Source organism: Drosophila subpulchrella, unplaced genomic scaffold, assembly GCF_014743375.2.
Source record: "Drosophila subpulchrella strain 33 F10 #4 breed RU33 unplaced genomic scaffold, RU_Dsub_v1.1 Primary Assembly Seq77, whole genome shotgun sequence".
In the NCBI taxonomy this organism is placed as follows: Eukaryota; Metazoa; Arthropoda; class Insecta; order Diptera; family Drosophilidae; genus Drosophila; species Drosophila subpulchrella.
In genome coordinates this window covers 645,430-673,091 of record NW_023665712.1, presented here as the reverse complement: position 1 = coordinate 673,091, position 27,662 = coordinate 645,430, and the positions used below count along the sequence as shown (strand labels likewise).

Below are 27,662 nucleotides of genomic sequence, written 5' to 3'. Positions count from 1 at the left end.
CCGAGTCGTTCCACTGTATTGCTTTGCCGCTGTTGAGCAGCTTCAGTAGATGAGCCTTTCTGGCTTTTAATCTTTTGACCACGCCACTTCTTTTGGCACACATCACACTCTACTCACTGCGTTTCTTCTCTTGTTCTTGTTGTTGCTGCCGTTTTTGCTGTTGTTGCCTTTGTTGTTGCTGTTGTCTTTGTTGTTGTTGATTGCTGCTGTCGCCTTGGTTGCTGTTTTATTTTTCGAAGTCCCGATCCATGTCCAGATCCAGGTCCAGATCCTTTAGGACCAAAGTCACGGTCGCCATGTTGTGAGAAACTCCTTGTGTTGGTAGTTTTATTATTCCGTACCCACTTAGTGAGAACACATCTTTTGGTAGTTTTTTAAGATTCTTTATTTAGTTAGTTTTTGTATCCAGGAGCAGCGTTAATGCCGCTTCCAACGTCAAGTTGTCTCTGATTTTACAATTTGCCTTAGGATCTAAGTAAGCCTAATTCTCGTAGCTGCGCTGCTTACAGTTGGGCGGCAGTGGCGACTATGTATATCTTATGTATATAAAGTGTATTTAATTATGCTCTCTTTGACTGGAGCGCGAGGGCATGTGTATGTACTTGAGTTTGGCTGAGCGGCCGGCGTGTGCAACAGAATGCTGACACTTGCACTTTCTTCATGCGCGCCGATCGACTCATGTCTCGGCCACTTTGGGCTTTTGACCGAGCCTTTTGTTTATAAAAATAATGCAACAAAGTGTTACAGTGTGTTTGTTTCAAGTACTCTTGGTACAGTAGATATTCGATATAAGTGCATACTACAGTCTCTTAATTCCAAATGATATATGAAACTAAAGCTATTTAAACCATGTACAGACTCGAACAAAGTCTTGCATACTAGCACGTACAAACTTTTATCTTTGATTGAATTATTCATTTTAAAGACTTCAATAATAACCTTTTTAAAGTTATCTTCCATCTTAAAACGACTATTTCCGAGTGTGTAGAAATGATCCAATTGAATCGTATCATTCAACTCGTTTAACCGACAGCTTTTCAAGAGTTCTTCCCGAACCTTATTTAGACCGGAAAAATCACTTTCAAATAATCCTATCTTAAGTTTCTTAATGCCTTTTTTCTACCAACTTTCTTTGACTGTCGACAGTTTTTTTTTTGACATTTCTTTAAGAACTGTCCTCTTAAAGGTCGGGTTTTTCGGTTTTGCCTTTATAACCTTGCCATGAGTAAGAGGAGAAGAAGAATATTCTGGATTGGCAAGATTAATTTGCAGAACTACAGAACTTGAAAGGCAATCTAATTTTCGGATGAACCTTCCTAGTTTTAACCCTTGCTTTGATTTTATGACACTGTGCTTAAGTGTCTTAAAAAATGATTCGATTGGACCATTGCTGGGCCTTTTATTGTTAGGATCAATAAAAATGCCCATTAAATTTGTCCAAAAGGGAGCAAACACTATATATTTTCCCAAAATAACATCTGCCATTTCAGGATGATGGTATATGTTTGCTTGGCCCATTTTTGGTTGCTCTGATATCTTTTCAGTGATATCCAGCATAATAAACGTGAATCTCTTCTTAAATTCACTCTGACCTGCAATTGTATGCAATGAATCTCGTCGCCTTTTTAGATTTGGCTCAGCAGACGCTTCATGCTGGCTCAAATTAAAACTGGAAATGCTATTACCTGATAAATTAGATATAGCTTCGATAACAGTATTATTTACAAATGGAGATAAAATAATGATTATTACATTGCAAAACCTTTCTTCTAATTCCTTAATTGTAATAATATTATATGCCAGACCAAGCGCATTTCTAACAAAATCTCTGAACTCAATACTGGCCAATCCAACGGTTCTGTCTATATCAGCACACATTATTTTGGCATGGTGACTTGTGCAAAATTGAACGCACACACTAGGAAATATGTCACTTTCGCCATATAAGAAGCGGAAGCACATAGTATTGTATGCAACAATATCTAAATCGTTAAATTCATTCAAAATGGTTGAATAATAGCCATACTAACGTCGGTTATTATTCGTTTGCATATTGGCAGCTTTAACTTATAAACTTTATAACACCTATTTAGCTCGCTTAAAAAGCGAACAATATCATATGTAAAGTGATTAGACAAAATGGCATGCGCCACTGGATATACCATATTATATTCTGGAACATGTGCAACCAATGAGTACAGGAGAATTCTTTTCTCCACATATTTCATTCGTTGAACAACACATCCCGTTGCATCTAAATGCAATGTATCCTTCTTGATATTGTTAACCAAAAGACTTATGTGTTCTCTGTTCCACAAATACACTTCCAGTTTCGTCGATAGAAACTGAATGAAGTGTGAAAAATTCTCACATTTCATATCAAAGGTGTCCTTAAAGGGATCTTTATTAAAATCCTCTTTTGCGTTTTCCTCTGATATAAAATTCCGGTAATAGGACAAATGCTTATTGATAATTTGATCATTACCAATTAGCGCCCTATTTGTGTTGGCCAAATTGATCAATTTATTTCTAAATTCAAAGGCAGTGGTGCCTTTGATTTCCTTTTTCGCCAAAAACCGATTTACAGCCCTGCACTGCGTTATTTTTTTTGCATTAATGGAATGTTTTTATTCAATTGTATTTAAATAAATCTTAACATTTCCATTATATGATCCTTGAAACTTAAAGAAATTGCAGGATGGATCTTTGCAAAATCCACACAGAGAAAATAAAATACCAAAACTGGTCATCAATCGGGTATTTTTGCATATCAATTTTGATCCCTTATGTTGCCATATCATATTCATATTTTCGAACATATGAAATTGATATTTTCGAACATGTCAATTTCGTATTTTTCATACCAGATTGATATGCGCACTTATCAAAGCTGTGACCAAATTGTGGTATTTTTTAATATCCAACTGATATGCTTTCATATTAAACTGATATGCTTTCATATCAAACTGATATACTTTCATCTTAGATTGATATGTTTGTAATATTAATATTAATCAGTTTTGTTTTTACTTTTTTGCATCTTATAAACAAATAAATATTGAAAGCCCATAAGATCGCGGTAAATATTTATTTTTATATATTTCGGATCAATTATAAAAATAAGTCCAGGACTTAGCAATAAATGACCGATAACGCTGTACTCGGATGCCTCCTGTAGCTTTGCAACAGCGCCAGGAAGACCTTCTTCTGTCCTCGATAGAAGTTTCCCAGCGAAGTGGTGGACGCCAACTTGCCCAGTTCGGCATCTTGGCCAGCCATTTGACTTTGAGTAGTGCAGTCTGTGTTGTCAGCCACCGAAAAGCACGTTACAGTGTCAAAAAAATAAATATATTAGAACTAGACAAACATCAAGTAAGTACAATTAAAAATGAGATACTTACCATTTGCAAAAAAAAAAAATAACATATGTAAATGTTTTACTTTGTACATTTTCACTTTTCGTCAAATATTAGAGTGACCGCGGAAATTCTGTCAAAAAATATCTTTAGTTCCATACTAAATACCATAAATACACAAAAAATACGAAAGCACAGTCATACTTTTTTTTCGAAGACTTTTCGATGTTACGTTTGATATGAATTTATAATAATATAATGCAAAATCATACCAATTAGAAATGTTGATATGAATCCGTATCATGTTGATATGAATTCGTATCAATTTGATATGTGAAAATTGAGGAGACAAAAAGTGTTCTCTTATAACGTGCTCTATGCTCTGTTTCTCTGTAAACATTGCACAGCATTTAAGAACCGTGTCTTGAATATCCTGAATTTGAGTTTCAGCAATTAAAATTTCACATGACTCTGGTAAGCGATCCCGATTGGGATTGAAATGTACCATTTCCACGTCAACATTTAAACTCATATTCCCAATCCGACAAGTCTTTCGAAGACACTTTAATGATGCTTCAATATGACTTTCGTCTATCGGATTGGGAATTGAAGAAGACCTTAAAGAGATATTAGGATCAATTTCTAATTGTAGTTCGTCTTCACAGGACATGGAACTTGGGAGGGGAACAGCTGATAGTTCAGCTATTGGTTCCTCTGCCTTCTCTTTCAATAAAGATTTTTCATTAAAGTTAAACTTTTGCAGAACTCTCTTGTAGCTCAAGAGAATTTTTTTCTGCCATATTTTTGGAGCGTTTTTATGAATAAAGCTAGCTCTGTTGGCAGCACAAACGTTTTTACGTATAAACGTAAAAATACGTTCATATTCATTTTCGGATAAATGACCTGGCATCCCTATAACTCTTTCTTCTAAAGCGGCTTCTATGGCCTTAGATAAATTAATTGGTTTGTTTCTGAAAAAATGTATGAAAATAATTATATAATAAACGGCACTACATTTTTATAAAATTTAAAATTATATCTAAATGTTTTGATTTTTGGTAATTTAATATATTTTTGCTTTATCTTTTCTAGTGCCGCTCCAAAAATGTATTTCCTAAGCCCAATAAAAACTAGAAAGGAAGCTAGCTTCGGCCAGCCATACCCTTGTCTATATACCCTGCAATTAGATTTACTGCATATATGTTGCAACAAACAAAATAAAAGCTGTTTTCGCTTATATATATATATATATATATATATATATATATATATAAATATATATATATATATATGTATATATATGTATATATGTATATATGTATATATATGTATATATGTATGTATATATCCGATGTCCCGTTCAAAAGTAATTCAAACAAGAGAGGAAGTTAACTTCGGCAAGCCGAAGTTTGTATACCCTTGCAGATATAATTATTAAATTTAAAAATACCAAAAATGTTATTCCCATTAGTATAAGATAATATGTCAAAAAACACAGAAGCTAAATTTTTTTCATATTATTTTCCCACCAATTTTCCGATCGTTCCTATGGCAGCTATATGCCATATGAAAAAAATTTAGCTTCTGTGTTTTTTGACATATTATCTTATACTAATGGGAATAACATTTTTGGTATTTTTAAATTTAATAATTATATCTGCAAGGGTATACAAACTATACTATATCATAGATATAGCCGTCCGATTTTGATAAAATTTATTCGAAATTCAAAACTTGTTAAAAAATGTTATATCCAAGCTTAGGAGGTTATATGTTAAAAAACACCTAAGATATATTTTTTTCTTAAATATTTATTCCGGTTATTCCTATGGGAGCTAACGATGAACTTGTCTCCGTTCTGTAAATGGGAAGAATAAATTATTAATAGTTCATTTTAATTAATACATATAAATTACTTACGCATTTGACCAGCAGCACCTTCGACATTCTCTTCTTTCTTGCGAAATAAAAAGTTCCCGCGAATCGGGAGTGATGCCACACTTTTAGCTTGCCTTTATCGAAGTATCGATATAGTGTATCGATATAAGGTTAATGTGTTCCTAGTTACAATTTTCGAACAAATGAGACGCCCACAACGCACTATGCTTTTTTCTCAAAAACTGACGGCTTTTCGATCGCCGAACCGCATTTGTTAGTTAGTAAAATGAATTTCCTTTCCAAAGAGGTACCGTGCATGTTGGTACAACGTCTGTGAAAGTCAAATTAATTAAAAATAGAGATTACGTCGAAACATTATTTTTTCCCATATGGTTAGTGTCTTGGGAGCTTAGAACAGGGTGGAACTATTTTGTTACAAATGAGATGCAAGCCACGCACTATGCTTTTTCTCAAAAACTGACGGCTTTTCGACCGCCCAACCGCATTTGTAAGTTACTAAAATGAATTTCCTTTCCAAAGAGGTACCGTGCATGTTGGTACAACGTCTGTGAAAGTCAAATTAATTAAAAATAGAGATAGCGTCGAAACATAATTTTTTTCCCATATGGTTAGTGTCCTGAATACATTTTTTACATAGTGGTTCAGGTTTTGGAACTTACTGGTTCAAATTTTAATCTGGCGGCACATCTTTTAATTATTTATCTTCCCCCACTGTATAGCGATTTTCTCGAAAACTGACGGCTTAATCGTTATGATTTTTGCACTGAACTTGCTTTAGGCGATCTCCAATCTGCCAATATACCGTGCATGTTGGTACAACGTCTGAGAGTGGAGTCCTGTGCAATTTAATATTTGCCCCCCTTCTTTGTATGGGGAAAATCCGAGGAGCCTTCACTGTTAAGCTTTTTTCTCAAAAACTGACGGCTTTTCTGACAAGAAACTTGAATTAACGCCCAATAACCAGGTTTACCGTGCAAATTGGTACAACCTCTGTGAGGGGAGCAATAAACAAAATTATGGGGACCCGATTTTTTAAATAGATTTTTAATAAATTTCTAGAAGTCGGATATGTTTGCAAATTATCTAGATCGATAGATATTTTTATTCTAAATAATTTCGCATTTAATATTTTTCGATTCGGCCCCAAAAAGCCGAGAAAAACAAAAAATAAAAATTGGCCCCATGTTCCAGATTCCACCGTTCCGCCAGCGCCGCTAAGTCACCGACGCTAATTTGACGGACATTTTAATTAGGTCATCTGTGTACCGCGCTGAAAAACAGACCCGACGAAAAGCGTTAGCCGCATATTTGTCTCTCGCTCACTCCTATGGTTAGCTCGCGGTTTTCGTCGATGTGAGTACTAGGCTATAGGCTAGGCGATGTGAGTACCCCAAAAAGCCGAGAAAAACAAAAAATAAAAATTGGCCCCATGTTCCAGATTCCACCGTTCCGCCAGCGCCGCTAAGTCACCGACGCTAATTTGACGGACATTTTAATTAGGTCATCTGTGTACCGCGCTGAAAAACAGACCCGACGAAAAGCGTTAGCCGCATATTTGTCTCTCGCTCACTCCTATGGTTAGCTCGCGGTTTTCGTCGATGTGAGTACTAGGCTATAGGCTAGGCGATGTGAGTACTAGGCTATAAAGCCTAGTACTCACATTGACGAAAATCGCGAGCTAACCATAGGAGTGAGCGAGAGGCAAACAGGCGGCTTAAGGTTTTCGTCGGGTCTGTTTTTCAGCGCGGTACTCAGATGAGCTAAGGAAATACCAGAAAAAATACCAGATTTCGCGAGTGAATTTTCGATGAACGCCGTTAGCCGCGGCCCAAAGAATAAGAAATTTAATCTTTGGCGGTGTTCGTGCAGAAGCGGTGGGGAATTTAAAAATTAAAAATGGAAGAAAAACACCCAAAACGGCTAAAGAAGGTCAGTGCAGATGAAAAAGGACGCCTAATCCAAGGTGTTGTCCATTGTTGTGGGACTTGACCGACAGGAAGCAATACCACAACGGGGCAAATCCGCTGAATAGTTGAAGCGCTGGAGGGGATCCACTAGAGAATCCCAGTGGGAAGGAACATGGAACATCGCTCGATCTTCGACTAGCTCTCCATTGAGGACTCCTCCTTCACCAGCTACTTGGCAGCTGGTGATGGAGCGGAGATAGAGGATGCGCCGGCTTCTGTAGGGAGGAGGAAATAAGGTCGCCCGCAAAGGGACAGCTGGAGGAGCCATTACCAGCCATTATTGGCCAGCTCGGAGCTGGACTACAGATGGCGCGGGAAAGATGGCGAAGCATCCGTGGGACGAGAAGAAAGCCTTAAGCTTCTAATTTACATAAATAAAAACATTCGTTGAAAATTTCATTTATTTTTATTTTAATTTCTTTGTGCACCAGCAGACTCTTCTTTTTTAAATTGCTCCAATTGATTTGTTTTCCGTTTGTCAACAAACCCAGCTGCTTGACAGTAAGACCATGCCACATGTATGGCGGGTGAACTTTGAAAACTTCGGTCACACTAAAAAGAATAAGATTTTTCGACTAGTGAAACCCTTAGCCGATCTGAGTACTAGGCTTATGGAAAAACAAGGAGCGTAAGCGAAAACCCCCCTGTGTAAACAGGCTTTTCATACCAGATTGATATGCGCACTTATCAAAGCTGTGACCAAATTGTGGTATTTTTTAATATCCAACTGATATGCTTTCATATTAAACTGATATGCTTTCATATCAAACTGATATACTTTCATCTTAGATTGATATGTTTGTAATATTAATATTAATCAGTTTTGTTTTTACTTTTTTGCATCTTATAAACAAATAAATATTGAAAGCCCATAAGATCGCGGTAAATATTTATTTTTATATATTTCGGATCAATTATAAAAATAAGTCCAGGACTTAGCAATAAATGACCGATAACGCTGTACTCGGATGCCTCCTGTAGCTTTGCAACAGCGCCAGGAAGACCTTCTTCTGTCCTCGATAGAAGTTTCCCAGCGAAGTGGTGGACGCCAACTTGCCCAGTTCGGCATCTTGGCCAGCCATTTGACTTTGAGTAGTGCAGTCTGTGTTGTCAGCCACCGAAAAGCACGTTACAGTGTCAAAAAAATAAATATATTAGAACTAGACAAACATCAAGTAAGTACAATTAAAAATGAGATACTTACCATTTGCAAAAAAAAAAAATAACATATGTAAATGTTTTACTTTGTACATTTTCACTTTTCGTCAAATATTAGAGTGACCGCGGAAATTCTGTCAAAAAATATCTTTAGTTCCATACTAAATACCATAAATACACAAAAAATACGAAAGCACAGTCATACTTTTTTTTCGAAGACTTTTCGATGTTACGTTTGATATGAATTTATAATAATATAATGCAAAATCATACCAATTAGAAATGTTGATATGAATCCGTATCATGTTGATATGAATTCGTATCAATTTGATATGTGAAAATTGAGGAGACAAAAAGTGTTCTCTTATAACGTGCTCTATGCTCTGTTTCTCTGTAAACATTGCACAGCATTTAAGAACCGTGTCTTGAATATCCTGAATTTGAGTTTCAGCAATTAAAATTTCACATGACTCTGGTAAGCGATCCCGATTGGGATTGAAATGTACCATTTCCACGTCAACATTTAAACTCATATTCCCAATCCGACAAGTCTTTCGAAGACACTTTAATGATGCTTCAATATGACTTTCGTCTATCGGATTGGGAATTGAAGAAGACCTTAAAGAGATATTAGGATCAATTTCTAATTGTAGTTCGTCTTCACAGGACATGGAACTTGGGAGGGGAACAGCTGATAGTTCAGCTATTGGTTCCTCTGCCTTCTCTTTCAATAAAGATTTTTCATTAAAGTTAAACTTTTGCAGAACTCTCTTGTAGCTCAAGAGAATTTTTTTCTGCCATATTTTTGGAGCGTTTTTATGAATAAAGCTAGCTCTGTTGGCAGCACAAACGTTTTTACGTATAAACGTAAAAATACGTTCATATTCATTTTCGGATAAATGACCTGGCATCCCTATAACTCTTTCTTCTAAAGCGGCTTCTATGGCCTTAGATAAATTAATTGGTTTGTTTCTGAAAAAATGTATGAAAATAATTATATAATAAACGGCACTACATTTTTATAAAATTTAAAATTATATCTAAATGTTTTGATTTTTGGTAATTTAATATATTTTTGCTTTATCTTTTCTAGTGCCGCTCCAAAAATGTATTTCCTAAGCCCAATAAAAACTAGAAAGGAAGCTAGCTTCGGCCAGCCATACCCTTGTCTATATACCCTGCAATTAGATTTACTGCATATATGTTGCAACAAACAAAATAAAAGCTGTTTTCGCTTATATATATATATATATATATATATATATATATATATATATAAATATATATATATATATATGTATATATGTATATATGTATATATATGTATATATGTATGTATATATCCGATGTCCCGTTCAAAAGTAATTCAAACAAGAGAGGAAGTTAACTTCGGCAAGCCGAAGTTTGTATACCCTTGCAGATATAATTATTAAATTTAAAAATACCAAAAATGTTATTCCCATTAGTATAAGATAATATGTCAAAAAACACAGAAGCTAAATTTTTTTCATATTATTTTCCCACCAATTTTCCGATCGTTCCTATGGCAGCTATATGCCATATGAAAAAAATTTAGCTTCTGTGTTTTTTGACATATTATCTTATACTAATGGGAATAACATTTTTGGTATTTTTAAATTTAATAATTATATCTGCAAGGGTATACAAACTATACTATATCATAGATATAGCCGTCCGATTTTGATAAAATTTATTCGAAATTCAAAACTTGTTAAAAAATGTTATATCCAAGCTTAGGAGGTTATATGTTAAAAAACACCTAAGATATATTTTTTTCTTAAATATTTATTCCGGTTATTCCTATGGGAGCTAACGATGAACTTGTCTCCGTTCTGTAAATGGGAAGAATAAATTATTAATAGTTCATTTTAATTAATACATATAAATTACTTACGCATTTGACCAGCAGCACCTTCGACATTCTCTTCTTTCTTGCGAAATAAAAAGTTCCCGCGAATCGGGAGTGATGCCACACTTTTAGCTTGCCTTTATCGAAGTATCGATATAGTGTATCGATATAAGGTTAATGTGTTCCTAGTTACAATTTTCGAACAAATGAGACGCCCACAACGCACTATGCTTTTTTCTCAAAAACTGACGGCTTTTCGATCGCCGAACCGCATTTGTTAGTTAGTAAAATGAATTTTCTTTCCAAAGAGGTACCGTGCATGTTGGTACAACGTCTGTGAAAGTCAAATTAATTAAAAATAGAGATTGCGTCGAAACATTATTTTTTCCCATATGGTTAGTGTCTTGGGAGCTTAGAACAGGGTGGAACTATTTTGTTACAAATGAGATGCAAGCCACGCACTATGCTTTTTTCTCAAAAACTGACGGCTTTTCGACCGCCCAACCGCATTTGTAAGTTACTAAAATGAATTTCCTTTCCAAAGAGGTACCGTGCATGTTGGTACAACGTCTGTGAAAGTCAAATTAATTAAAAATAGAGATAGCGTCGAAACATAATTTTTTTCCCATATGGTTAGTGTCCTGAATACATTTTTTACATAGTGGTTCAGGTTTTGGAACTTACTGGTTCAAATTTTAATCTGGCGGCACATCTTTTAATTATTTATCTTCCCCCACTGTATAGCGATTTTCTCGAAAACTGACGGCTTAATCGTTATGATTTTTGCACTGAACTTGCTTTAGGCGATCTCCAATCTGCCAATATACCGTGCATGTTGGTACAACGTCTGAGAGTGGAGTCCTGTGCAATTTAATATTTGCCCCCCTTCTTTGTATGGGGAAAATCCGAGGAGCCTTCACTGTTAAGCTTTTTTCTCAAAAACTGACGGCTTTTCTGACAAGAAACTTGAATTAACGCCCAATAACCAGGTTTACCGTGCAAATTGGTACAACCTCTGTGAGGGGAGCAATAAACAAAATTATGGGGACCCGATTTTTTAAATAGATTTTTAATAAATTTCTAGAAGTCGGATATGTTTGCAAATTATCTAGATCGATAGATATTTTTATTCTAAATAATTTCGCATTTAATATTTTTCGATTCGGCCCCAAAAAGCCGAGAAAAACAAAAAATAAAAATTGGCCCCATGTTCCAGATTCCACCGTTCCGCCAGCGCCGCTAAGTCACCGACGCTAATTTGACGGACATTTTAATTAGGTCATCTGTGTACCGCGCTGAAAAACAGACCCGACGAAAAGCGTTAGCCGCATATTTGTCTCTCGCTCACTCCTATGGTTAGCTCGCGGTTTTCGTCGATGTGAGTACTAGGCTATAGGCTAGGCGATGTGAGTACCCCAAAAAGCCGAGAAAAACAAAAAATAAAAATTGGCCCCATGTTCCAGATTCCACCGTTCCGCCAGCGCCGCTAAGTCACCGACGCTAATTTGACGGACATTTTAATTAGGTCATCTGTGTACCGCGCTGAAAAACAGACCCGACGAAAAGCGTTAGCCGCATATTTGTCTCTCGCTCACTCCTATGGTTAGCTCGCGGTTTTCGTCGATGTGAGTACTAGGCTATAGGCTAGGCGATGTGAGTACTAGGCTATAAAGCCTAGTACTCACATTGACGAAAATCGCGAGCTAACCATAGGAGTGAGCGAGAGGCAAACAGGCGGCTTAAGGTTTTCGTCGGGTCTGTTTTTCAGCGCGGTACTCAGATGAGCTAAGGAAATACCAGAAAAAATACCAGATTTCGCGAGTGAATTTTCGATGAACGCCGTTAGCCGCGGCCCAAAGAATAAGAAATTTAATCTTTGGCGGTGTTCGTGCAGAAGCGGTGGGGAATTTAAAAATTAAAAATGGAAGAAAAACACCCAAAACGGCTAAAGAAGGTCAGTGCAGATGAAAAAGGACGCCTAATCCAAGGTGTTGTCCATTGTTGTGGGACTTGACCGACAGGAAGCAATACCACAACGGGGCAAATCCGCTGAATAGTTGAAGCGCTGGAGGGGATCCACTAGAGAATCCCAGTGGGAAGGAACATGGAACATCGCTCGATCTTCGACTAGCTCTCCATTGAGGACTCCTCCTTCACCAGCTACTTGGCAGCTGGTGATGGAGCGGAGATAGAGGATGCGCCGGCTTCTGTAGGGAGGAGGAAATAAGGTCGCCCGCAAAGGGACAGCTGGAGGAGCCATTACCAGCCATTATTGGCCAGCTCGGAGCTGGACTACAGATGGCGCGGGAAAGATGGCGAAGCATCCGTGGGACGAGAAGAAAGCCTTAAGCTTCTAATTTACATAAATAAAAACATTCGTTGAAAATTTCATTTATTTTTATTTTAATTTCTTTGTGCACCAGCAGACTCTTCTTTTTTAAATTGCTCCAATTGATTTGTTTTCCGTTTGTCAACAAACCCAGCTGCTTGACAGTAAGACCATGCCACATGTATGGCGGGTGAACTTTGAAAACTTCGGTCACACTAAAAAGAATAAGATTTTTCGACTAGTGAAACCCTTAGCCGATCTGAGTACTAGGCTTATGGAAAAACAAGGAGCGTAAGCGAAAACCCCCCTGTGTAAACAGGCTTATAAAATGTGTTCGATAGTTCAGACACAACTATCGATACATACTAATAAAACGGGTACGGGATAAAGAAAAAGTAAAAAGAAAATCACGAATCTGACTGCAGGTGTTCGAATTTCAATAGAATTTAAAACGAAAACCATCAACATATCATAATTTATCTTTGAAGGAACAGTTATCAGACGAAATGGCACTAATGGACATAGAGCTAAAGAAGGTAAACGGGGTGACATTTCGAAGAAGCTGTGTGAACGCGTGTCCCCCCAAATAGCTAATCCAACACCCACTGTTTTCGTTAACAGGCCTTCACTGAAATGCAGATCAACAAACTGGAAACCACTAAGAAGATCAACATGATCGACATGAAGTGCGACATGGTCAAAACGGGCAAACACAAGTACCAGCTTACTGAGAAGGGCACTGACAGTCTTTCCGAACACACAAGGTAAATGTAACGTGGATGTAAATCAGTGGTCGGCACACACATACCATCACAAGTTTGCCTTGCATTAGTGTGAGTGTAAAAACACGAATTTGGCGCGCAGCGCTCTGAAGCCTGACGTTTCCCTGTTTTGCACTGAGAATCATTGCCGCAGCAGCAAAAAAGCGCGCCCAAACTGATAGAAAAAAGACCCGAAGACCCATGCCGAAGTCATACGAACATCTACGTTATACTTGAGCGAGCAGAGGATGGGCAGAACACTTCCCTATGCTCACTAGATAGGCCGCTGCCGACCACTGATGTAAATCATCTTAAAATGGCTTTTTAACTATTCCTTTCTAGAGTTTACCAGTCCGTTGGCCGCATGTTCCTGCTGACCAACGTGCAGTACATGCGCGAAGATCTAAAGGCCAAACAAGAGAAGTGCGAAAAGGCGATAGAACTACTAGAAAAAAAGAAGGCCTTCCTACAGAAGTCCCTCAAGGATCAAGAAGACGGACTGCGTGAACTGGTGCAGCAGCGTAAGGAGGCCGACCTGGTTGCGAAGTAAACTCCAACTCAGCATTTATACCTCAATGCAGTTGCATATTTATTTTCAATATATTCGTCTAAATTGATATTAGCGTAGCTTACGAACGAGTTTCCCAGATTACGCTCGTGTTCCGGTCGGAAGGCGCACTTAAAAACGGGAAGGCCAGTAGTCAGCCAGGGTTCCGCCACCTCCCCAGAGCAAACAATTATCTTGCACTCCGACGGGTTCCGCTGCAGCATGGTGATTACTTCACAAGTTTTGACAATACACTCCTGAGACAGGAAGGGCGGATCGGCAACGATTAGGTCATACTGGTGGTGATGCTCTTTAAGGTAGTTCGGGTTGCCTCCTACGCAGTTTAGGTCGTAGAGCACAAAGTCCGTGCCGTAGGCTCCAAATCTTGGATCGTATTCAAAGATGTGGACTAAATAGGCACGACATCATCATTGGGCATAGGCATTTAATCTGTTCGCTTACCATTGTCATGGATGTTTCTTATGTCCTTGTAAAGTGATGGACATGATAGGAGAGCAATATGAAATTCTCCCAAATCAGCCTTTTGTTCCGCCAGTAGCTTACGCACAACATCGCGCAGAGTATGTTTAGTTTTCGCACTGTACCAAAACTGACTCAGTTGCTGCAAGCAGGAAAAGTCAGAGATATATATTTAATGTACTTATAGGGTTTCTTGCCCAATCTTTCTCGAATTCAGCGTCCATTCCGGCCTGGTTAACAATTTGATATTCCTCCTCGGCTTTGCGCTTGGATCGCGCCGACAGGAATTCGTTAAGAATAGCCAACGTGTCGGCAGGGAGCAAAATGTCATCGTCCATTATGATATTTTTAGCTATTCCAGTCACAATTAACCTAACTGTGCGTTTGTTGAACTAGAGGTGAAAATTTGACGATACTTTAGACAGTTAGGGTATTCCGTTACTGCGAAATTATTTATTTTAGCTGTTTTAAATCAGGACTTTAAGCAATTCAACAACCTCGACCTCAACCATAGTTCATTAAAAAGCCATGGCAGCTCTGAAACATTATAGTACCACCTGTAAGCATTACTTAGATCTAAAATAAACAAGGAAGAATATATTTATTTGGTTTCATCTTAATAATTTTAGTCTAAAATCTTTGGACTGTAACTGAAAATAAGTCATAATTATTTTAATTTCAAAAAAGTTGACAATAATTCACAGCATATGGGAAATTCTACAGAAACCGTTTAGGACGTTCCCTCTATTGCTGAAATGTTCTGTTCAATTTTCAACAATTAAGGGAATACCGTTATTTTTTCGCACCTTTAAATGAGTTCTTTGTTCTTTGCGCGATGGCCTGACAACCGTTTACCCAGATTTCATACCGTAAAAGGTGGCAGCGCCAAGAAATTTTCTGGTACAGTCATAAAGCATAGTATTCACATCGACAAAAGCCGCGAGCTAACCATAGGAGTGAGCGAGAGGCAAATAGGCGGCTAACGCTTTTCGTCGGGTCTTTTTTTCAGCGCGGTACTCAGATGAGCTAAGGAAATACCAGATTTAGAGAGTGAATTTCGATGAACTCCGTTACCCGCGTCCCAAAGAATGAGAAATTTAATCTTTGGCGGTAAAGCCTAGTACTCAGATCGGCTAAGAGTTTCACTAGTCGAAAAATCTTATTCTTTGTAGTGTGACCGAAGTTTTCAAAGTGTAAACAGGCTTATAAATTGTGTTCGATAGTTCAGACACAACTATCGATACATACTAATAAAACGGGTGCGGGATAAAGAAAAAAGTAAAAAGAAAATCACGAATCTGACTGCAGGTGCTCGAATTTCAATAGAATTTAAAACGAAAACCATCAATATATCATAATTTATCTTTGAAGGAACAGTTATCAGACGAAATGGCCCTAATGGACATAGAGCTAAAAAAGGTAAACGGGGTGACATTTCTAAGAAGCTGTGTGAACGCGTGTCCCCCCAAATAGCTAATCCAACACCCACTGTTTTCGTTAACAGGCCTTCACTGAAATGCAGATCAACAAACTGGAAACCAATAGTATTCACATCGACGAAAGCCGCGAGCTAACCATAGGAGTGAGCGAGAGGCAAATAGGCGGCTAACGCTTTTCGTCGGGTCTTTTTTTCAGCGCGGTACTCAGATGAGCTAAGGAAATACCAGACTTAGCGAGTGAATTTCGATGAAATCCGTTACCCGCGTCCCAAAGAATAAGAAATTTAATCTTTGGCGGTAAAGCCTAGTACTCAGATCGGCTAAGAGTTTCACTAGTCGAAAAATCTTATTCTTTGTAGTGTGACCGAAGTTTTCAAAGTTCACCCACAATGCATGTAGCATGGTCTTACTGTCAAGCGGCTGGGCTTGTTGCCAAACGGAAAACAAATCAATTGGAGAAATTTAAAAAGGAGGAGTCTGCTGGTACAATAAGAAAGTAAAATAAAAATAAATGGAATGTTCAACGAATGGTTTTATTTATGTAAATTTGTAGTTTAAAGCTTCCATAACGTCCCACGAATGCTTCGCAATCTTTCCCGCGCCACCGCAGTCCAGCTCCGAGTCCCAATGGGCATATTGGACCTTGAGGAAGTGAGAGCCGGATTTGGAACGGGGTTGATACGCTGACGCTGCAGGAAGTCGCCCAGCATCCTGGCCATGGCTTCTCCAACTGTTCCTTAGCGGGCGCCCTATTTTCCTCCTCCCTATAGAAGCCACCGCGTCCTCCAGCTCCGCTTAAGCTGCCAAGTAGCTGGTGATGGTGGTGTACGGAGTCCTAATGGAGAGGACTTCGGAGATCATATTACTGATGATTGATTACTGATAAAATGATCCTTCTATTAGTGCAACGCAACCAAATTATTTTGGCCAGATCTTACTTTCTTTGCGAGAACACGCTCGGCAGGATGTAGAGAGCGAAGTCCCACTCAGCATGTTCCTTCCCACTGGGATTCTCTAGAGGATCTCCTCCAGCACGTCAACTATTCTGCGGAATTGCCCCTGTTGTGGTATTGCATCCTGTCGGTGAAGTCCCACAACAATGGGCAACAGCTGGGATTAGGCGTCCTTTTTCATCTGAACTGACCTCCTTTAACCGTTTTTGGAGTTTTTCTTCCATTTAAAATTTTTAAATCCCCCACCGCTTCTGCACGAACACCGCCAAAGATTAAATTTCTTATTCTTTGGGACGCGGCAAACGGCGTTCAACGAAAATTCACTCCCGAAATTTGGTATTTTTTCTGATATTTCCTTAGCTCATCTGAGTACCGCGCTGAAAAACAGACCCGACGAAAAGCGTTAGCGTATCTGCCTCTCGCTCACTCCTATGGTTAGCTCGCGGTTTTCGTCGATGTGAGTACTAGGCTTAAGCCGCGTATTTGCCTCTCTCTCACTCCTATGGTTAGCTCGCGGTTTTCGACGATCTGAGTACTAGGCCTTCGCAAACATATGTTAATATATATAGCCTAGTACTTAGATTGACTAAGAGTTTCACTAGTCGAAAAATCTTATTCTTTGTAGTGTGACCGAAGTTTTCAAAGTTCACCCGCAATGCATGTAGCATTGGTCTTACTGTCAAGCGGCTGGGCTTGTTGTCAAACGAAAAACAAATCAATTGAAGCAATTTAAAAAAAAAGAGTCCGCTTGTGCACAAAGAAATTAAAATAAAAACAAGGAAGAACGCTAAAGTCGAGAACCTCGACTATTAGATACTCGTTACTCAGCTAAAGGGACCAAAGGGAAATGGAGATATGCACGCAGCAAAGCGAGATTGAAATGCGCCACCTACAGGCGGTAGACAGATTTAAGCGTTATGGGCGTTAGAGTGGGCGTGGCAAAATTTTTTTGGATCAATCGATAGGTATAGACGAGACCAATACATTTCAGTTAAAATTTTTTATCTAGCATGAAAATTGTGGGCGCCACAGGCATGGGCGGTTTGTGGGCGTGGCATATTCGCGTGACAAACTTGCGCTGCGTACTAGGCTGCGGAATCTAAATCTGAGATCCGAATTCTCTATCTATGATAGTTTCCGAGATATCCACGCTCATACTTACGATTTTTTGAAGTTTGTGGGCGTTAAGGAGGGCGTGGCAAACTTTTTTTGGGTCAATCGATAGGTATAGACGAGAGCAATACATTTCAATTAAAATTTTTATTTTAGCATCAAAACTGTAGGAGCCACAGTTTTGGTCGGTTTGCGGGCGTTTGAGTGGGCGTGGCACTCTGCTGAAACAAACTTGCGCTGCGTAAGAAGCTCAGGAATCTGCACGCCTTAGCGTTCATCCGGACAGACGGACAAGGCTAGATCGACTCGTCTAGTGATCCCGATCAAGAATATATATACTTTATGGGGTCGGAAACGCTTCCTTCTGCAAGTTACATACTTTCCGACGAATCTAGTATACCCTTTTACTCTACGAGTAACGGGTATAAAAATGAAAGGAAAACCCCAAAATCGACTGCAGGAGGCCAGTGCAGATGAAATAGGACTCCTATTCCAAGCTGTTGCCCTTAATGTGTGCAGAATAGTTGAAGTGCTGGAGGAGATCCACTAGAGAATCCCAGTGGGTAGGAACATGTCGACTGGGACTTCGTTCATTACATGAATATAGATAGAGCTAGCATGGACACAACACACTAAAGGGGACTAACTCGATGCATTTTTTTGAAATTATCAAAATTGTTATTTATTTGTCATCGGCGTCTATACTGCCGAAAATAATTTTTACAATGTTCCTTGTCCGTTAATTAAGCCTCTTTTATTCCTAATGCTTTTATTGTTAAGTAGGGTGCTTATTCTTTTGTCTTTTGGTCTGAGTATGTCCTTACATTTGGCCAATTTTCGATTGTTTCTGATATTCTTTTCGCTGTTTCCTCGTAATCGTCGTGGTGGATAACGTGTTTCTAGATTTTAAAGGAATCAATCACTGTTGCCTCGCCCAGGTTGATTTTAGCATCAAAACTGTAGGAGCCACAGTTTTGGTCGGTTTGCGGGCGTTTGAGTGGGCGTGGAACTCTGCTGAAACAAACTTGCGCTGCGTAAGAAGCTCAGGAATCTGCACGCCTTAGCGTTCATCCGGACAGACGGACAAGGCTAGATCGACTCGTCTAGTGATCCCGATCAAGAATATATATACTTTATGGGGTCGGAAACGCTTCCTTCTGCAAGTTACATACTTTCCGACGAATCTAGTATACCCTTTTACTCTACGAGTAACGGGTATAAAAATGAAAGGAAAACCCCAAAATCGACTGCAGGAGGCCAGTGCAGATGAAATAGGACTCCTATTCCAAGCTGTTGCCCTTAATGTGTGCAGAATAGTTGAAGTGCTGGAGGAGATCCACTAGAGAATCCCAGTGGGTAGGAACATGCCGACTGGGACTTCGTTCATTACATGAATATACTGCCGGGCGTGTCTTCGCAATGAAAGTAAGATCTGGTCAAAGGAATTTGGTTGTGTTGTACTAATAGAAGTACCCTTTTAGCAGAACCACCAGTAACACGATCTCTGACGACCTCTCATCTCTATTAGTACAACGTAACCAAATTTGTTTGGCCAGAACTTACTTTCTTTGCGAGGATACGCTTGGCAGGATGTCGATGTAGGGAGCGAAGTCCCACTTGGCAGGTTCCTTCCCACTGGGATTCTCTAGTGGATCTTCTCCAGCACTTTAACTATTCCGCGGATTCGCCGTGTTGTAATATTGCTTCCTGTCGGTGAAGTCCCACAATAATAGGCAACAGCTTGGATTAGGCGTCCTTTTTCATCTGCACTGACCTTCTTCAGTCGTTTTTAAGGTCTTCCTTCCGTTTTACATTTTTTAATTCAACACCGCTTTTGCACGACCACTGCCAAAGATTACATTTCTAATGGCAAATCTGGTATCTCCAATGGTTAGCTCGTGGTTTTTGTCGATGTGAGTACTAGGCTTTTGTTTATGTTTTGAAAAAATCGGTGTCATCGATGTTAACATTGATGTTTCTCCACCCCTAGTTCTCACATCACCGAAAACTATATATCATCACTACGAAACATAACGTTGACATAGCCAAGCGCGCCCACCCATCCAAGGATTCTCCAGGGGCACCACCCACTCTCGGTCGGCTGGAGCCGCTCCTCGCGACTAAGACAGTTCCATATCCCCCACACGGACAACGCACATTTAGGGTTTTACGGACATTTAATAATGACGGTAAGTACAAGCACTGAACCTTGATCTCCTATTAACTGTTTTATCTTTCCTCAGCCTTAGGACCAAAACTTGGTCGCCGTCTTCAATTTTATGCAGTCTAAGCTGGGAATTCGTTCCCCAATGGAAAATGCTGCAAGTGCCGTGGAAAGATATGCTCTACCAGTCATGCATTGATAGAGCTAGCATGGACACAACACACTAAAGGGGACTAACTCGATGCATTTTTTTGAAATTATCAAAATTGTTATTTATTTGTCATCGGCGTCTATACTGCCGAAAATAATTTTTACAATGTTCCTTGTCCGTTAATTAAGCCTCTTTTATTCCTAATGCTTTTATTGTTAAGTAGGGTGCTTATTCTTTTGTCTTTTGGTCTGAGTATGACCTTACATTTGGCCAATTTTCGATTGTTTCTGATATTCTTTTCGCTGTTTCCTCGTAATCGTCGTGGTGGATAACGTGTTTCTAGATTTTAAAGGAATCAATCACTGTTGCCTCGCCCAGGTTGATTTTTAACAATGGCTGATCCTTGTCCAAAATATCTACAACGAGTCGTTGGGTCTTTCCCTAGGTTAACCTGCAAAATTCCATTGTAAGTATCGATGTTTGAGTCTTGTAGTGTAATGTTAGGTGTCGGTAAGTGGTTTTGTGAGCTTTCTAATTTTTCGTTTGTGTAATTTCTGTTTCCTAGTAGTGTGGACTGTTACTCCGTTGTCCTTCAAAACTTTGTGCTACTCAAGCGTGGTGTTATTTTTATTTTACTTAAAACTATTTTGTAAATCTCCGTCAGGGTGGAGTGTAATCGTCGAACCGTCGAGTTGCTACTCGATTGTTGGAAGGATGTTACATGTACCTCAGGGAAAGAAGTATATGTGCATTGAAATTATTTTAAAAAAAAGCATAAAAAAATTTAGGTTTTTGAATGCCGAATACATAAATTTAATATAGTTTATTTATTTTATCGAATGTAATATCATTTTTCGTCACAATTGTTGATATCAGAAATTTTTGTTTAAGGCGCGTTCGCCACTACTTTTTACCTCGTTAAGAGGTGTTTTTGTTTGATATCAGAAGTTTTTTTTGCACAAGAGTTTAAGTACCCCAATACCATGACTACGAGTCGTCCCCATGAATATAAAACTTTTTAATTACAAGTTTTATCGCTTCAATTACCCATTTTAATAGCACAAGTTTGGAATCTCAAGGACTGCTAGTTTTAACTAGCGGGTTTTTCCAAAGTGGCAGAACAAATAGATCAAGTTTCCTATTTCAATTAGCTTAATGCAAGTAAGGACCCTAAAACCATAACAGATTTTCCGTTTGAAAAAATCTAATAAGAATATTTTTCATCAAATTGGTTCTTTTCTTGCTTATTCCAATAAGTATGAAATATTTCGTATACTGAGCTGAAACGAGTTGCACTTTTTATCGCTTAATATCTTCCAAACGGTAATTTTAAGGGCAAAAAGTGTTATACATCAAAAGCTGAGGAATCTCAAGGGCTATATGATTTAAAATTTAAAAAGAAATCGTTTGACTCAATTTTGAGGAAATAGTCAAAAAGTGGTTTTAAAAAATAACTTTTTGTCATAACTCTAAATCTATTATATTCAGACAACTTTACTATATAAAGGGTATTTAGCAAATTAAATTATCTTTTAGAGATATATAGCACGTTTCTGTAGCACTAGTTGTTTAGATACTATACGCATTTTAAATCTGGCTTTTTTTTTTTATTTTTCGCTAAACTAGCGGGTTTTTCCAAAAGTCGTAGAACAAACGTTTTCTAATTTAAGCTACTTTATACACTCATAGGGTTTCCAAAACCCTAAAACTAAGATGGGATGCATACAAACAAAGGGACAAACATTTTAATTTTGGGAAGAAGAAGAAAATCTTGTTTTTTGAATTACTTTTGAACAAACACTTTTACTTTTAAACAAATGAGGTGTCATTCGAGGCGTATTCTCAGTAAGAATAAAATTAGCTAAACAGCCGGGGGCTTTTATCCCCACCGAATCCAGCAGATCCAATTTTCTAAATTTTTACTTTTACACTTTCCCCCAAACAAATCTATATTTCGAAAGTCTTGGTATGCAATCTTCTTAGTTTTTGCGATACTTTTCGATTTGTGTATCACTCGTTATGATCGGACCATAATGGCAGATTTTCAACTCTGCGGCTATATATAGTAGTTGTCTTCGCACGCTCTCTTGCACGCTTCGCCACTACGTGTACTGCCGTCCACAGTGATAAAGAACTTTAATTTCATATGAAATAAGTATATGTCGAATTACGTTCGGGTTCCACTAGAGCGGAGTTCTTTTCGGTCTGAACACAGGCATCGATTTACAGAGAGTGACTATTCGTTCTTGCAACTGCCTATCCTGTTCCTGCGAACCACACACGGCGACAGCGCCAAAACGCTGACTCCTCGCTATAACGGTTCCTCTCAAAAAGGTCATGACAAAATCCACGAAGCCTGCAACGCAGCTGTGTGTCGTGCTACACTTCTTGTAGCGCCGCACAGGCAACAGTTCTAACGGTACCTTGCAAGGCGAGCAGAGAGAAACAATGATATTGCAAAAATGCAGGACATAAGATGACACAAAAGAGGACACAAGAAACTAGCATACCTTATACACTGAGATATACCAATCGCCGACAAGGCCATACTGACTCTAACACGACCTCGTGTATAAAAGACCATAATTTTAGTTTCTCTTTTGCTTTCTTTTTATTTCTATTTTTTTAACAACCTTTTATTTTTACAACTTAAACAAATATTTCCACAACGAAATTCAATTTTCATTTCTTTATTTATGTAAACTCATTAATGACCAATTTCACAAAATAGTATCAGACCTCCTTAAGACATACCTTAACATACACTTTATCGTTCTGTTTGGTTTTCATTAACAAATCAGGCTTTCAAGAATTATGTTTCAATCTCACAAAAACAAAGTTATTTTTAAACCAATTCTTTTACTCAGTTCATCCATTCTCATATCTAATGCACCACACGCCATGATCCAAACAAACATTAGTTTGTTCTGCACTTGTGCTTACATTAATATTACGAATCTCTTTATCGTCCACTCAGCCCACGATACTGTCTCTTTTCATCATTTTATTACTTTCTCTTACCACAGAGGCTTTCTTATTCTTTTTTTTAAATTTAATTTCTGTACTCTGCCATTTCTTTTTGGCCAGCAGTACTACTTCTTTTTGCCACTTCACTTTCTTCAGCAACTTCAAAGTTCTAAATATTTTCCTTTTCGGTCTCAACATTATTATAATCATCACACACATTAGGCTCCTCCCCATCTGGTAAAATTCTTAAATCTTCGTGAGCATACTTGTAAGTTCGTTTTCTAGTTAATGACTAGAACCTGTGTTATTTCAAAAGGCCCCTTGAATTTTGGATTCAGCTTGGTTTGATGCCTTTTCTCGTTTTTAAGTAGTACAAAATCTCCAACGTTATGTCTACGTACTTTCGCCTTACTTTTATGAAACCGATCTTTATCATACACTGCAGTAACTAAAACAAGCTCCTCCCCATCTGGTAAAATTCTTAAATCTTCATGAGCATACTTGTAAGTTCGTTTTCTAGTTAATGACTAGAACCTGTGTTATTTCAAAAGGCCCCTTGAATTTTGGATTCAGCTTGGTTTGATGCCTTTCCTCGTTTTTAAGTAGTACAACATCTCCAACATTATGTCTACGTACTTTCGCCTTACTTTTATGAAACCGATCTTTATCATACACTGCAGTAACTAAAACATTTTTTTCAGCTTGTGATCTAACGTTCGATAGATCTACATCATTTTCTACGTCACTAGGTGGAAGTAATCCTAATGGCCGTGCTACTTTTCCCAATAACATTTCCAGAGGACTTGCCTTCGTCATACGATTAGTTGTACAATTAATTGCTAGCTGCACCTCTCCTAGCACATCCTGCCAAGACTGTGTTCCAGTTTCAGCCGCCGTTAACATATTTTTCAACGTGCTCATTGTTCGTTCCACTTGGCCTTTAGCTCTACTAGCACCGGTGGCAATCAAGACCAAGTTTATATTGTGATCTGAAAATAAATCTCTAAACTTTGCTCCAGTAAAACACCTTCCCTGGTCAGCTATTATTCGGTTTGGTACTCCAATCAACGAAACAGCGGACTTGACAGCCTTTATGCAACTCTCACTGTCTAATTTAAGGGTATGTCAACTTGAACAATAACATACTCCTTCTGGTCACTCTTGCCGCTTAATTTCCCTGTTATGTCGATGTGGATTGTGTGCCAAGAAATATTTACTTTTGGGATTGGATGCAGTTCAGCCTTAACTTTTCCTGAGGTTGACTTAGACATTTTGCAAGTGATGCAGCTGTCAACAAATTTTTTTATGTATTTTGACATATTGTCAAACCATTAAAAATCGTAAACTTTATCCAGTGTCTTTTCGAAACCTAAATGCATTATCGACTAATGAACTTGGTTTATAACGGACCATCTGAAAGCACGGGGCACCACCGGTAAACAGCGGGTTCTGCCATTCCTCTGTATTTTTCGGTGAAGAACCTCTGCCCTTAGTTCATATGTTTTTGCAATATCTTCATCAAGAGAAAATTCTTTTAATTTAGTCACGATTTCGGCTATGTCTGGGTCTCGACGCTGTTCAGCAATGAGCCAATTACTTGAAGTTTCGGCCAAGTTAACTCTCTTCTCCTCAGTTACCTTTGGAGCAAAGGTAGTCCCTGCTGAGACAGGATTTCTCGACAAAAAGTCAACATGTGCCATTCTTTTCCCCTTTCTATACTGAACATCGAATGTAAATGACTGTAAGAAAGCCCACCAACGCTGTGCTCTAGGAGTCAGATCTTGTTTATTTCTTGACGCCTTCAATGAGTTACAGTCGGTATAAACAGTAAAGTTCCTGCCCAACAAGTAATTTCGAAAATGTTTAATTGAGTTTACGACCGTAAAAGTTTCCAACTCATACGAGTGATATCTTGACTCTGCAGGTGAAGTAGTTTTGCTATAATATTCTATTACCTGTGGCTTGTTATTAATTTTGTGTAATAAAATTGCACCGTAACCATTGCCACTTGCATCTGTATGTAATTCAATTGGATAAATTGGGTCAAAAATAACAAGGACTGGCTCATCGGTAAGTATATAAATAACCTTTTTCCGTATCTGTTCATGTTCTGCTTTCCAAATAAATTTATTTTAGTCTGAAGTTAAGAAATATAACGGTTTCATCAACTGTGAAAAGCCCTTTATAAGCTGCCGAAAATTCGATGCTAATCCAATAAATTGTCTAAGTGCTGTTACAGACTGTGGAGGCGGAAGGGAAGTTAACGCTACAATTTTCTGAGGGTTGGGACGAATTTCACCAGCACTAACACTGTAGCCTAAATATTGAACCGATGTTTTCAGGAAAGAACACTTTGTAATATTGAATGAAAACCCAACCTTTGTCAGAACATTTAAAACAATCTCTAATCTTTCAAACGCGTCGCATTGTGTTGAGGCAGTTATCATGATATCATCTATATAGACGATAACATAAGAATTTGCTAAATCCCCTAGCGCCTGCATTACTAAGCGTTGAAAAACAGAAGGCGCGTTTTTAAGCCTGAATGGCATAGACAGAAACTCAAACTGGCCATCTGGCGTCACAAACTCAATAGAATCCGCATGCAAAGGAATTAGGTAGTATCCACTGGCCATATCTAAACATGTAAAATAATTAACTCATCGAAGTCTATCTATTTGATCCTGTATGAGTGGCAGCGGGTATTTATCAGCGACTGTGTTCGAATTTAGTTCTCTATAGTCAACGCAGAGTCTGATTTCGCCCCGCAACAATAAATATTTATTTACCTACACGTAAATTTTCTGTTGTAGCGTGCCGAATACATAAATTTAATATAGTTTATTTATTTTATCGAATGTAATATCATTTTTCGTCACAATTGTTGATATCAGACATTTTTGTTAAAGGCGCGTTCGCCACTACTTTTTACCTCGTTAAGAGGTGTTTTTGTTTGATATCAGAAGTTTTTTTTGCACAAGAGCTTAAGTACCCCAATATCATGACTAGGAGTCGTCCCCATGAATACTAAACTTATTAATAACAAGTTTTATCGCTTCAATTACTTATTTTAATAGCTAAAGTTTGGAATCTCAAGGGCTGTATAGGTTCAGATTCCAAGAGAAACCGGTCGTTTCTTACATTTCCCGCCGAGCTAGCTGGTTTTTCCAAAGTGGTAGAACAAATAGATCAAGTTTCCTATTTCGATTAGCTTCATGCAAGTAAAGGACCCAAAAACCATAACAGATTTTCCGTTTGAAAAAATCTAATAAGAATATTTTTCATCAAATTGGTTTTTTCTTGTTTATTCCAAGTAAGTATGAAATATTCCGTATACGTAGCTGAAACGAGTTGCACTTTTTATCGCTTAATATATTCCAAACGGTAATTTTTAGGGCAAAAAGTGTTATACATCAAAAGTTGAGGAATCTCAAGGGCTATATGATTTGAAATTTGAAAAGAAATCGTTTGACTCAATTTTGAGAAAATAGTCAAAAAGTGGTTTTAAAAAAAACTTTTTGTCATAATTCTAAATCTATTATATTCAGACATTTTTACTATATTGAAGAGTATTTAGCAAATTAAATTTTCTTTTCAGATATATATAGCACGTTTCTGTAGCATTAGTTGCTTAGATACTATAAGCATTTTAAATCTGTTTTTTTTTTTTGGATTTTCCGCTTAACTAGCGGGTTTTCTATTTCAAGCTACTTTATACACCCATAGAGTTTCCAAAACCCTAAAACTAAGATGGGATGCATACAAACCCACAAACAAAGGGACAAACATTTTCATTTTGGGAAGAAGAAAATCTTGTTTTTTGAATTACTTTTGAACGGGACATCGGATTTTAACAAGTGAGGTGTCATTCAACGCGTATTCTCAGTAAGAATAAAACTAAACAGTTGGGGGCTTTTATCCCCACCGTATCCAGCAGCTCCAATTTTCTAAATTTTTACTTTTACACTTTCGCCGCCTTTTCTCCCAAACAAATCTATATTTCGAAAGTCTTGGTATGCAATCTTCTTAGTTTTTGCGATACCTTTCGATTGGTGTATCACTCGTTACGATCGGACCATTATAGCAGATTTTCAATTCTGCGGCTATATATAGTAGTTGTCTTCGCACGCTCTCTTGCGCGCTTCGCCACTACGTGTACTGCCGTCCACAGTGATGTGAACGCTTTTAATTCGGACTGTAGATCGCTTCTGGTTCGAACATTTGATGTGAAACTTAAACGCTGCAAACGGTTGTCAAAGCTTGCCAGCAATGCGAGAGTCACGGACACAGCAATTTCTTCTTTCTCCATTTCACGCCATTTCGTCGTTAGTTCTGTAACCATGCGGCTTGCGTGCAGCGCGAGACACTCACGACCGACTCGCTTTGTCAGAATATTTATAAACATAGCGGCTGGAGTTTCTAAAGTATCAAAGCCCTGTATGAACAATTCCTTGAACTCGAGCCAGGTTATATCAGCATAGCACACTTGGGACAGCCATTGCGAAGCG

The 27,662-nt window shown here is 38.2% G+C and overlaps 2 protein-coding genes and 2 long non-coding RNA genes across 7 annotated transcripts; 1 reads left to right on the top strand and 3 right to left on the bottom strand.

Annotated features, from left to right (window-relative positions):
* Positions 1-3,074: 3,074 nt before the first annotated feature.
* Positions 3,075-3,488, bottom strand: LOC119562632. Its single transcript, XR_005221912.1, has 2 exons — positions 3,402-3,488; positions 3,075-3,299 (listed from the first exon to the last, which is right to left on the bottom strand). It is a non-coding gene; the product is annotated as an uncharacterized LOC119562632 (long non-coding RNA).
* Positions 3,489-8,099: 4,611 nt separating this feature from the next.
* LOC119562631 lies at positions 8,100-8,513 on the bottom strand. Its single transcript, XR_005221911.1, has 2 exons — positions 8,427-8,513; positions 8,100-8,324 (listed from the first exon to the last, which is right to left on the bottom strand). It is a non-coding gene; the product is annotated as an uncharacterized LOC119562631 (long non-coding RNA).
* Positions 8,514-12,884: 4,371 nt separating this feature from the next.
* On the top strand, positions 12,885-13,972 carry LOC119562630 (prefoldin subunit 1). Of its 4 annotated transcripts, none has more exons than XM_037875861.1 (4): positions 12,885-12,956; positions 13,068-13,115; positions 13,201-13,343; positions 13,683-13,972. In XM_037875861.1, exons 2-4 carry the CDS (start codon positions 13,086-13,088, stop codon positions 13,888-13,890), a joined length of 381 nt encoding a protein of 126 aa, XP_037731789.1. In that variant the 5' UTR covers positions 12,885-12,956; positions 13,068-13,085; the 3' UTR covers positions 13,891-13,972. The 4 variants fall into 4 exon arrangements, with proteins under 4 accessions (XP_037731789.1, XP_037731787.1, XP_037731788.1 ...); XM_037875859.1 differs by having other exon boundaries at positions 12,906-13,004; XM_037875860.1 differs by having other exon boundaries at positions 12,950-13,004; positions 13,074-13,115.
* Positions 13,899-15,531, bottom strand: LOC119562629 (protein-lysine N-methyltransferase CG9154-like). The gene is made up of 4 exons (XM_037875856.1): positions 15,236-15,531; positions 14,565-14,759; positions 14,350-14,509; positions 13,899-14,296 (listed from the first exon to the last, which is right to left on the bottom strand). Exons 1-4 carry the CDS (start codon positions 15,275-15,277, stop codon positions 13,899-13,901), a joined length of 795 nt encoding a protein of 264 aa, XP_037731784.1. The 5' UTR covers positions 15,278-15,531.
* Between the last annotated feature and the right edge of the window lie 12,131 nt (positions 15,532-27,662).

What these genes read in the sequence shown, in the direction of transcription:
- LOC119562630 (XM_037875861.1), top strand. Translation starts at nt 13,086, where the DNA reads ATGGCACTAATGGACATAGAGCTAAAGAAG. An exon ending in TGGACATAGAGCTAAAGAAG is followed by an intron (nt 13,116 to 13,200) that starts GTAAACGGGGTG and finishes TTTCGTTAACAG; the next exon opens with GCCTTCACTGAAATGCAGAT. An exon ending in AGTCTTTCCGAACACACAAG is followed by an intron (nt 13,344 to 13,682) that starts GTAAATGTAACG and finishes ATTCCTTTCTAG; the next exon opens with AGTTTACCAGTCCGTTGGCC.
- LOC119562629 (XM_037875856.1), bottom strand. Translation starts at nt 15,277, where the DNA reads ATGACTGTACCAGAAAATTTCTTGGCGCTGCCACCTTTTACG. An exon ending in TGGCGCTGCCACCTTTTACG is followed by an intron (nt 14,760 to 15,235) that starts GTATGAAATCTG and finishes TTTCACCTCTAG; the next exon opens with TTCAACAAACGCACAGTTAG. An exon ending in CTGAATTCGAGAAAGATTGG is followed by an intron (nt 14,510 to 14,564) that starts GCAAGAAACCCT and finishes TCCTGCTTGCAG; the next exon opens with CAACTGAGTCAGTTTTGGTA.